Below are 12,486 nucleotides of genomic sequence, written 5' to 3'. Positions count from 1 at the left end.
CCATGGATTACTTCACTGTTGCCACCTTACAAAGGAGCAGCCAGTCCCTCCCTGAAGCGGTGCTACTTTTCTGTCAGACTGCAAGTGAATTCCAACTAGATACAAAGCACTGGAGGCAGGCTGCTCTGGGAAACAAATTCCCTTGAAGCATAGCGCAGGGCCGCACACACATAGACACGCCCCATTTCCTCCAGCGCATATTACTTTAAAAAGAAGATTAAAGTTGATGTAGTTTGCAGTGCCATCACCAACAACGTTATGGAGGTGAAGCTTCGATCAAACTTCTTGTTCTTTTAAGACCTTTGTCTTGAAGCGTAAATTTGTCCCGGGTTCTCAGACATGGAATTCTCAGATTAGTTACTGCACAGGATGTGGTATTGTATATCTTCCTCGGTTTAGCCCCAGTGTTATGTTTTGACCTCATCCTATTTAACAGCAGCCCCCCCCATTCCACCAGCATATCATGGTCTACATTTTACATAGCAGCCAGCCCCGATGGAGACAGATGGGACAATTCAGTGCTGTGTTACAGGAACAGAGGGGAGCCCATTCAGCCCCTCAATCCTACCCCGTCATTCAGGGCTAAGTGCCACGTTATATCTTTATGCTTGCCTTGGTTCAATCTCCTTGTCTGACAAAAATCGATCAGTCACAGCTTCGGAATTTTCATTTGGTCCCATCAATAAGCCTTTGGAGGAGGAGAACTTTCATCTCCAATACCCTTTGTGTAAAGAAATGTTGCCCGACATCACCCTGAACAGCCTAGCTCTACTGTTACGGTTAAGCTCACTTTAGTAAAAAAAACAATGCATTTTATTCAAACTTGTATCAAAGTAGGTGACAGCAAATAAACACCCCGGGAAACATTCTTCCCAACAATCAACTATACAGTTTGTACAGGTTTTTCTCCCTTTTTACCCCCCCCCCCCCCCCCCCCCCCCCACGAACAGCTCCTCAAACACGGTCACAAACATCCCCCAGCTTTTCTCAAACTCCCCTGCTGAGCCCCTTAACTCGTACTTGGTTATACCAACTCACCGGTGAAGCCACACGCTTCCGCCAGGAGGAAGGTGCTCCAGGACATCAAGAAGAACAGTGCCGTCTCCAGGAGAGGGAAGCAATGGAGCTTGGTGAATTTGGTGACGTGGGAGAGCAGTAGTTAAGGCAATAGCTTAAGATCAGAGCTCAAACCCATCAGAATCCCATCCAACAATAACCAGAGCAGCCTTACTGGAGAAAGTGCAGGTCCCCCTTGACAAATGGGGACTAGCTAATCTTCAGTGGCATTGTTCAGGAGTCTTTGAGATCCAGAGTTACGTTGTTTGGTGCGTGTGTCTTACATACCTGTCCTGTTGAGATGGTGACATAAACAGTCCCCAGGAAGGGCATGTTCCAAGAGAAAATGGCATGCAAGGTACTGAGGCCAACTAGAGGCTATTTAATATTGCTCAGGAGTGCTTTTCTTTCCATCAGGAGTCCAACTTCTCAAGATGAACGGGAATCACCACACAAAGGGCAGACGGTGGCACTGGGCTGGTAATCCAGAGGCTCTGGCGACAAGGGTTCAAATCCTACCACGGCAAATGGTGGAACTCGAGTTCAATTCATAATCTGGAATTGGAAACTAGTCTCTGCAATGGTGACCATGAAAACATCGCCGATTGCGATAAAAACCCATCTGGTTCACTCATGTCCTTTAGGGAAGGAAATCTGCCATCCTTACCCGGTCTGGCCTACACGCGACTCCAGACCCGCAGCAATGCGCTGACTCACAACTCTGAAATGGTGTGGCAGGCCACTCAGATAAAGGGTTATTAGGGGAGGGCCTTGCCATGAAAAAAATAAAGAAAAATAACTAGCTTTCTTTCTATCTCTTTTTCATATTAAAACGATATTGTTGTTTTATGAATATGTTTGAACTAAGGATCAGGGGACACAGATTGTCAGGTTCAAGGCAAGAAATACAGGGAATTATGTGAGGAAGAACCTTTTCTTCTATATAGAGAGAGTGGTAATGGCCAGGAAGTGGCTGCCTAAAAGGGTGGTAGTCTGGACTTGGTGGGCTGAATGGCCTCCTTCTATAGTGTGATGACTATCCCATCAGATACAAGCATGACCGACAGTTTTAACACGTGACACCTTCGGGTGTGACAGGTGTGGCCAAGGCAAATCGCTCATTATATGTAGAAGACAAAATGCAGAATGGGCGGGTGGAATTAAAGTCTGTTTATAATCATGTGAAGCTATTGGTGTGAGAGACGGGGTCAACTGCGTACATTGTCAATGTGATTCGACCAATCCTCATTGTCCTTTCACCTGCTCCCAGGGACACTGCCTTCTGCAGGGCTATAGTTCTGAGCACACCCAATAGCTGATTAGTAGCCATTCTTCCACAGTGTGCTGACAGGAAGAACACTGACTGCTTACTTAACCAGTAAGGATAAAAGAGGCATCAGAGCTGAGCATGCGAGTGCCCTTTCACAACATCAGGTCTCCATGAGGGAGTCGCCTGTATTGAACCATTATTGAAAGGGGCCTTCCACAGGATGAACACATGGAGTACATTATTCTCCAGCCAAAGCATGTGATCACCAATGATTTACTGTGTTGTTAACCGTGTAGGGTGGCACAGACTGGGTAAGGCTGCCAGGTGGCATTAGAGAACCAATTGAGTTTTGATTAATCACCCGACTTACTGAATTAAATTTTGCATCGTGCCTTGGCGACCAATAACCGTGCAGCAGGTGGGTAATATCGTTTGTGCTAAGAACTGGACAAAAATACATAAATCATCTCCACCACTTGGAAGATGGTGATCCAATCAACGCCTCTCTCTCTCTCCCTCTTCACTCCCACTGACATATTAATAAAACTGCACAAATGCTGGCTAGTAATTTTCCAGAAAATCTGTTTCTATAAACGTGTCTCAGAGGAGCTGGCCTTCATCAATACTTAAAATAAACCTGTAATAGCGTGTCAGCTGGGAGCCGTATCGCTGAACTGCTGTTTTTGTGCAGTGAAAGACCAGCCAGACTGGTCCTGGCAGTCGACCCGGTGCCCCAGCCATTGACGTTGCCCCCTTCTAAATTGTAATGTATATTACAATTAATGAGGCACGCATGCCTCAGCAAACTCGGCGTCTTTTGCTGTGTGCCAATGCCACAGGAGAGGATTCTTCTAGTGAAGCAATTACAGGTGCTAAGCTCAGCTCAGTGGGTAGCACTCCCATCTCAAAAATAGAGCAGCCTTTTGGTTCAAGTCCCACTCCAGATGTCCCACTATTGAGACGTCAGTGCATAACCGAGGGGGTGCTGAGCTGCAGGAGGTGTCATATTTCAAACGGCTGCCCTTACTGTTGGAACGATCCCAGGGGCACTATCTGGAGAAGAGCAATGGAATCTTCCTGATGTCCTGCTCAACATTCATCTCCCAACTACCACCAAAAATTTACCATCAGGTTAACTATCTATGTGCTGTCTGAGTGGGCCTTCTAAGGGCAAATTGGGTGAATTTGTCTCAACTTCACAGCGGGTTTCATTGGCTGTACGATTCTCCGAACATCCGGAGGAAAGGAAAGCGAGTTCTTTCATTACTCCACTGTCAAAAACGGCTCGGCAAGCACCACGTACGATATGACGCGGAATTCCTCCCTTTGGTGGTAAAAGGATATCAGAGCAGTGAGCACTCCAGTTACTGCCCCCATCGCAAACGAGCCACTGAATATTCCAAGGAAGACACCCACACACTTGAAGAAAGCAGCTGCGTCGAAGGTGTGGCTGTTCTCGCCAGCCGGCTGGTAAGCAACGATTGACCTTTGTGGAAGCAAAACACAAATATACTTTATTTCACACCCATAGACACGCCTTCGATGAGGAAAGTGAAGTAACTTAAGAACAGTTTATTGTTTTCCCCACCCACCCCTGTCCTGAAGACAGTTATTTTACTACAGATACTGACAATTCACCATTACCATGGGTGCCAACACTCACCCCCAATTTGTTATTACCATGGGTACCGACACTCTGCCCAAGGTGCACCATTACCATACGCACCACTCTGCCCACCCTTACCATACGTACCACTCTGCCCACAGTTCACCCTTACCATACGTACCACTCTGCCGACAGTTCACTTTTACCATATGTACCAACACTCTGACCACAGTGCACCCTTACCATGAGTATCGACGCTGCCCCTAATTCACCGTTACCATGCGTGCTGGCACTCCATGGAACCACAGAAAAATGCCAGCACAGAAGGAGGCCATTCGGCCCATCTTCTCCATGCCAGCCCGAGGATACCCGGTGCCCTTTCTAATCCCACCTTCTTGCACCCGGCCCATAGCCCTGTATCTTACAGCACTTTAAAAATGCAGGTCCAGGTAATTATGGCCTCCACCACCAATTCGGGCAACGAATCCCAGACTCCCACTACCCTCTGTGTAAAAAAGTTCTCCCTCATGGCCCCTCTACACCTTCCGCCACTTATCTTGAATCTATGTCCCCTGGTTCTAGAATTCTCCACCAAAGCGAACAGTTCTACCCTGTCCATTCTATCTCTTCCCCTCACAATTTTGTACACCTCAATTAAGTCGCCCCTCAGCCTTCTTTGTTCTAAGGAAAATAATCCAACCTATCCAATCTCTCCTCGTAGCTACACTTTTCTAGCCCTGGCAATATTCTTGTAAACCTCCTCTGCACTCTCTCCAGAGCAATTATGTACTTCCTGTAATGTGGTGACCAGAACTGCAAACAATATTCCAATTGTAGCTGCACCAGTGTTTTATACAATTCCAACATTATATCCTTTCTTTTACATTCTATACCTCTGCCAATGAAGGAGAGCATTCCATAAGCCTTCTTTACAACCTTGTCTACTTGAACTGCTGCCTTTGGGGACCTATGTACTTGTACGCCAAGATCTCTCACTTCATCTACCCTCTTAGTATATTCCCATTAATTGTTATTCTTTATAACGTTGGACCTCATTCAATGCATGACCTCAATCTGCCACTTTCCCGCTAACTCCACCAATCGTTTTGGAGATTATAGCCACCCTCTCTACACTATCCACTACTCGACCAATATGTGTTGTCTGCAAATTTCCCAATCCTCCCCACCCCTCAACATTAATATCCAAATTATTAATATATAACACAATCAGCCGAACCCTGTGGAACACCACTTGAAACAAATTTCATCCATTGACCAGAACGCCTTTGTTTCCAGTTACTCAGTCAACTTTTTATCCAATTAGTCATATTACTCCGCTTCTACTTTTTTGACCAATCTGCAATGTGGGACTTTGACAAATGCCTTGCTAAAATCCATGTACCGTACCAGCCTCCCTGAACAGGCGCCGGAATGTGGCGACTAGGGGCTTTTCACAGTACCTTCATTGAAGCCTACTCGTGACAATAAGCGATTTTCATTTTTTCATTTCATTTTTCATGTACATAATATCCACTTGCACTACCTTTATAATAATAATAATCATCTTTATTATTGTCACAAGTAGGCTTATATTAACACTGCACTGAAGTTACCGTGAAAATCCCCTAGTCGCCACATTCTGGCACCTGTTCGGGTACACCAAGGGAGAATTCGGAATGTCCAATTCACCTAACAAGCATGTCTTTTGGGACTTGTGGGAGGAAACAAGAGCACCTCCCGGAGGAAACCCACGCAGACACAGGGAGAGCATGCAGACTCAGCACAGAGTGCCCCATGTGGGAATCGAACCTGGGACCCTGCCGCTCTGAAGCAACAATGCTAACCACAGTGCTACCGCATTGTAGTAACATTAAGTCTTCTCATCACTTCCTCAAAGAATTTAATCAAATTTATGAAGCCCTACCTTCCTTTAACAAATTCATGCTGACTAACCGTACTATTCCATACCTTGCTACGTGACAGTTAATCCTATCTCTCAGGATTTCTACTAATTTGCCCAGCACTGAAATAAGACTAACTGGCCTATTAATTATTTGGCGTTTTCTTTCATCCTTTTTTAAACATTGGAATTATGTTTGCATTTCTCCAGTCCTCCGGTACATCCCTGTATCTAGTGAGGATTGGAAAATCACCCTGGGAGCATTTGCTATCTTCTCTCTGACATCCTTCAGCAGGCTCAGAAACATTCCATCTGGCGCTGGCGACTTATCAACTTTCAAGGATTCCAACCCTTCGAGTACTTCCTCTCTCTTTATGATTAGCCCGTGCAATACGTCACAGGGTTCCTCCTGGACTACTACATCTGCACCATCCCTTTCCTCTATCAAACAAGAAGACAAAATATTAATTTAACACCCATCCCACAGCCTCTGCATCTACACACAAGTTCCCTTCTTATTGTGGGTACCAACACTCGGCCCACAATTTGCAATTACTACGGGTAGCGACATTCTGCCAGTAATTCACGCAAATGGCCATCGCCCCTTGTGTGAATCATCTTGGAGAACATGTGAAACAATTGCTTTTTAAAAATTAGAATCAACACTTGCACTTACGATGACAGCACAATGGCCACAGCGTCATTCAACACACTCTCTCCAAACAGTAGTGCGTAAACGTCAACATCTACTTGAAGCTCATTGAATATGGCAAGTACCGTCACTGTGAAAACAGACAACAATGTGTCAGTGAAGAACCTTTCAACTCACAAAAGGTTTTGAAGGCTAGGAAAAAAAAGAGCAATAATGATTTCAGAGACTAACTCTGGAGAGATATTTTCTTTGCTTTTATTACCTCCAGAGTCAAATACTCTGGTCTTCTCCTGAACAGTTCCTTAGCTTGCAGACTCCATTACCTTCAACTCATCTAAACATGTACTATCCATATTCTAATGCACAATATGTCCCAAACGCTCGCAGAATTCATAAATTTGCAGATAGCATGAAACCTGGAAGCGCCGTAAGCACCGAGGATGATAATTGAAAGACTTCAAGACGACAGTCGACCGACTGGTAGAATGGGCAGGCACGTAGCATTTGGAATTAAATGCAGCAAAAGAGGAAAGACAGGACTTGCTAAACAATCCAATTTTAAATGGGGTGTGAGTAGAGAGAGACAGACATAGAAAACAGAAGCAGGAGGAGGCCATTCGGCCCTTCAGGCCTGCTCTGCCATTCATTATGATCATGGAGTGCGGCACTACTCAGTAAAGAAGACGTGTGAAGAGATCAAATCAGTCCATAAGGAGGGTATTTCAGGAGTCTGGTAACAGTGGGGAAGAAGCTGTTTTTGAACCTGTTAGTATTTGTTCTCAGGCTTCTGTATCTCCTGTCGATGGAAGAGGTTGGAAGAAAGTACAACCCGGGTGGAAGGGTTTGTATCTCAGCTATTGAACCCCAGTTATGGGCTCCGTTCCAAGGTATGAAACAAAAACAGAACATGCCTGAAACACCTAGCAAATCTGGAAGATGCTGACTCTGAGATTTCCTGCATCTGCAACATTTTGCTTGTGTGTGACTGTTACAAGGTGAATTTGATTATCTCTGTCCACATCAAACCGATCAAGGATCTAAGTTTTCGTATTTCTAAAATTTAAGCAGCCCAAGAAACTTAGCGGGAAATCAGCTTTTCCAATGCTATCAGGCTCTTAAAGTAAATGGACTGTTCACTAGGATATTATCCAAGAAAGAGCAAGGAAACTCGATAACATCTGTCATCAGGAAATTGTTAGAGTCCATCAGAAAGGATGTAATAGCAGAGCATTTAGAAATACACAATATGATCAAGCAGAGTCAGCATGCCTTCATGACAGGGAAATCACGGTCCACAAATTTATTAGAATTCTTGGGAGGCGGTAACGAGCAGGATAGATATAGGGGAATGAGTAGATACTTGGATTTCCAAAACGCATATGATAAACGTACTGCACAAAAGGCTACTTAATAAGATAAGGGCCCATGGTGTTGGGGTACTATATTAGCATGGACTGAGGATTGGCTAACTGATAGAAGATAGAGTGAGATAGGAGGAGCTTTTTCAATATGGCAACTTGTAATTAATGGAGTGCCATAGGAATCTGTGCTAGGGCCATAATTATTTACAATATATATTAATGACTTGGGCAAGGGAAGTGAATGTATGATTGTCAAGTTTGCGGATGACACAAAAATAGATCGGAAGGCAAGAGGTGTGGATGTGGTAAAGAGCCGACAGAGGGATATAGACAGGTTAAGTGGGTGGAACCAAATATAGCAGATGGAATATGTGGGAAAATGTGAAGTTATGCACTTTGGTAGGAAGAGAGGTTGAGAAAATTGGCCCTGTCCTCATTGGAGTTCAGAAGAGGGGCAACTTTATTGATGCATGTAGGATTCTGAAGGGGCTTAACAGGGTAGATGCTGAGAGGCTGTTTTCCCCTTGTGGGAGCGTCTAGAACCAGAGGGTGTGAACAAAGAAAATAGCTCATCCATTTAAGACAGGTGAGGAGGAATTTCATCTTTTTCCTCTTTCCTTCTTCAATTAAATTATCCCAGCTAAAAAATCCTTCACTTCTGAAGGGGTGGTATCTAAAAACACTTACCCTTGCTAATCATTCTTCTTTTAAAATAAATTTAGAGTACCCAATTATTTTCTTTCCCAATTAAGGGGCAATTTAGCATGGCCAATCCACTACCCCCCCCCCCCCCCACACCTTTTTGGGTTGTGGGGCGAGACCCACACAGACACGGGGAGAAAGTGCAAACTTCACACAGACAGTGCACCAGGGCCGGGAGTGAACCTGGGCCTCAGTGCCAAAGGCAACAGTGCTAACCACGGCACCGCCCTCCTTCATGATCATTCTAATGGTATATTTCACATAAGACAACACAAATGAAGTACTTTTCAGAGAGCAAAAGGTTCTGGAGTCGATAATTTACAGTGCAAAAGAAGGCCATTTGGCCCATCAAGTCTGCATCGGCCCTTGGAAAGAGCACGCCATTTAAGCACATGCCTCCACCCTATCACCGTAACCCAGTGAACCTCACCTAACCTTTTTGGACGCCAAGGGCAATTTATCATGGCCAATCCACCTAACCTGCCACCTTTGGACTGTGGGAGGAAACCGGAGCACCTGGAGGAAATACAGACACGGAGAGAATGTGCAGACTCAGCGCAGACAGTGACCCAAGCCGGGAATCGAATCTGGGACCCTGCATCCTTGGATCTCAGGAAATTTGACTGCCCCCTCCATTTGGTTCACTGATGTCCTTCGGGGAAGGAAATCTGCCAACCTTATCCAGGCTGGTCTACATGCAGCTCAAAGCAGGGTGGTTAACTCTCAGCTCTTCTTTTCAAGTGTATCAAACCACGACAGAGGTGGCAAAAAAGAATCACGGTGGTTGTAACTACACCACAAGAACTGCAACAGTTCAAGAAAACAGCTCACCATCATCCAAGGGCAATTACTGGTGGCAATAAATGCTGGCCTTGCCAGCGATACCCACATCACATATAGGAATGAGAACACTTTTGCACTTAGCACATCGTTTAGTCCTCTTAACAATAATCTTTATATTAATAATAATAATCTTTATTAGTGTCACCAGTAGGCTTAGATTAACACTGCAATGAAGTTACTGTGAAAATCCCCAAGTCGCCACACTCCGGCGCCTGTTTGGGTACACAGAGGGAGAATTCAGAATGTCCAATTCACCCAACAGCATGTCTTTCAGACTTGTGGGACGAAACCGGAGCACCAGGAGGAAACCCACATAGACACGGGGAGAACGTGCAGACTCCACACACAGACAGTGACCCAAGCCTGGAATCAAACCTGGGAACCTGGTGCTGCAAACCCTCAGATTGGAAAATATCTAAACATGGCATTTATATATCTGCACTCTCACAAACCCCTTCGCCACAGGTCCCTGACCGTCTCAAATCTAAATGTTTTCACTTGCAATTCCATGAGACAGATGCTAAGTAAATTTGTGGGATGATGGAAAACATAAACCCAACATCCACTTGTCCTGTTGCCAGTGCATTTGTATGTTGTTACACACCTGGATCAGTGGCTGAAATTATGGCACCAAAAAACAGGCAGTCTGTGTAGTAAAATCCATCTTCAAGTTGTCCTACTGCATACATTAGCTTCACAATTCCGTACATAAAGTTTCTGGAGAAAGCACAAGAAGTTTTTTTAAAAACAAGATAAAGGTGAAGAATTGCCACAAAGGTTCTCTTACTTAACTTAAAAAGAAACCAGTGTGTCGCTGGCTATCTGGAGTTTCGAGCAATCTTCTGTCAAGCGAGAGATTGCGGAAAATCTACCTCACAACATTATTCAGGGTGTCTCTTTTGGAGAACCATCAGCGAACAGAAGACTTGCATTTATATAGCGCTTTTCATGACCACCTCTTGCGCTGCTGTGGGTCGCATCGCTGCCTCCGAGCCGGAAACTCCAGGTTAGCGTCCCATCCCAGATCTTAATGGCCAAGGAAGGTGCGTTCTTAACGCAGCCACACAGGTTGAGAGCATCAACCTGCAAATCCTTCCAAACTCACTAATGGCTGGCGGTAAGAGCGGAAGAAACGCCTGGTCAGTCAGGCGTGATGTGGAGTGGCGCCCCTCAAGCTACAAGCTTCTGGTGACAGCCTGGAGACACGATCCAGGGATTACCAACTATGGAAACAGAAGAGAGTCTGCCTTCCTGCGCCACTAGGTGCAGGAAGAGAATTGGAATTGGGAATTTCATGACCACAGGATGTCTCAAAGTGTTTTCCAGCCACTGAAGCATTTCTGAGGCATCGTCATTGCTGCAAATGGGAAACCCGGCAGCCAATTTGCACACAGCAACTCCCACAAACAGCAAGTGACAATGATGGAGGGATAAGTATTGGTCATTAAATGGTGGATAACCCTTCTTCTAAATAGTGCTGTGGGATCTTTCACATCCACCCCAGCAGGTAGATGTCTAACAGTTGATGTGAAAGACGGCACTCTGGCAACGTGGCACTCCCTCACCACTGCACAGTGTGTGTGTTTCAGTCTTGATTTTGTGCTCAAGCCCTGGAGTAGGAATTGAACCCGAGATCTGATGACTCAGAATAAGAGTTACACCAATCGCAGCTGACACAGGTCTCTTTCTTTCACTTTGGTTTTAAATCAGAGAACAACAGAAGGAAAAACAGTAAAGTCACAATTTTCTTTAGCCGATCCCCATACAATTTTTTTCCCTTCAGGGAATAGCGGACAGAAAGGGTGAAAGTATTCCCGAACTGCTAATCAGTTCTTTGAACCACATTCTGAACCCTTATTCCGTGGCCAACAAATCCTGGCACTGGGCTCGAACCCGGAGCTTCTAGTCTAAATTGTAGGAATGCTACCACTGCCCCACAAGGCCTCCTGGCACAGGCACAATGATCCAGGCCAAATGCAGGAAAATCAATTCCTTTAAAACACTTCAAAAACTGTGCCCTGTACCAACGAGATTTCAACATGGTACTGAAATGTTATTAAATTGACATATGGACTCCTATATACAAAGGCTAGCATTATCCTAAGCCACTGTTTCGATCCCAGTTATACTAGAACTGGATGGGAATCATAGAATTTACAGTGCAGAAGGAGGCCATTCGGCCCATCGAGGCTGCACCGGCTCTTGAAAAGAGTCCCTACTTAAGCCCACCGCCTCCATCCTATCCCCATAACCCCACCTAACCTTTTTGAACACCAAGGGCAATTTATCATGGCCAATCCACCTAATCTGCACATCTGTGGGCTGTGGGAGGAAACCGGAGCATCCGGAGGAAAGCCACACAGACACGGGGAGAACGTGCAGATTCCCTGCAGACAGTGACCCAAGCCGGGAATCGAACCTGGGACCCTGGAGCTGTGAAGCAACTGTGCTAACCACGGTGCTGCCGTGAAGATCCCAGAATAGAACCCTGGCTCAGAAGACTGTAACTTTTGCTTTAGTTATAAAATTTGGAGGAACAGTCAGAGAACTACTAATTAGTTTTAACAACAAGACAAAAAAATTAAACAAGAAAAGTTGGATTATGATACAATACTCCTCAACTCCCCCTTTAGCTGAACAGTTACACACAGCTTTTAAGATTAACATGGATTACAAAAGTACATCTTAAGATACAATGGCCTCGTCGACTTCCGGTGACGGCAGGCACAATGGAGGGCTTCCGTTCGGGAACGGCATTTTCGGGGCTTTAAGCCCGGTCCCAGGGTCCACGGAGGCGGCAACAGCAGGGAGAAGGCATAGTGCAGGCACAGTAGTGGAAAAGGTTGAGGGTGAGCAACAAAACGGCCGTAAAGTTGGGGGGAAGGAACCGAGGTTGGGGGGAGGAGTTTTATAAGAGGCAGTGGAGGGGAGGGGTTGGGCGGGGGGGGGTGTTTACACCTCTTGGGTATCATGTACGGTACTCTTTCAGAGGTTGGTTGGCATTGAGTGTAAGGGGGGGGGGACTGACTCTATAGGTTAATGGTAATCATGGGCGGTCCCGGACTCCTTTTTCTTTTTATCCTTTGTTTTTGTTTC

The 12,486-nt window shown here is 45.5% G+C and overlaps 1 protein-coding gene across 2 annotated transcripts in view; it reads right to left on the bottom strand.

Moving 5' to 3' along the window:
- The window catches only part of slc9a7 (solute carrier family 9 member 7), a 158,985-nt gene that overhangs the window by 48,169 nt on the left and 98,330 nt on the right, over window positions 1-12,486 (bottom strand). For both annotated transcript variants that reach the window (XM_038817802.1, XM_038817803.1), the window contains exons 5-8: window positions 9,995-10,107; window positions 6,509-6,614; window positions 3,671-3,812; window positions 1,039-1,144 (exon numbers count right to left, since the gene is read on the bottom strand). In XM_038817802.1, the coding sequence (XP_038673730.1) occupies window positions 1,039-1,144; window positions 3,671-3,812; window positions 6,509-6,614; window positions 9,995-10,107 (467 nt within the window). The remainder of the gene's footprint in view (window positions 1-1,038; window positions 1,145-3,670; window positions 3,813-6,508; window positions 6,615-9,994; window positions 10,108-12,486) is intronic.

The sequence above is a fragment of the Scyliorhinus canicula genome, chromosome 14 (genome assembly GCF_902713615.1).
Source record: "Scyliorhinus canicula chromosome 14, sScyCan1.1, whole genome shotgun sequence".
Lineage (NCBI taxonomy): Eukaryota > Metazoa > Chordata > Chondrichthyes > Carcharhiniformes > Scyliorhinidae > Scyliorhinus > Scyliorhinus canicula.
The sequence above is the reverse complement of the archived record's forward strand: the minus strand, read 5'-3'. Positions and strand labels throughout refer to the sequence as shown.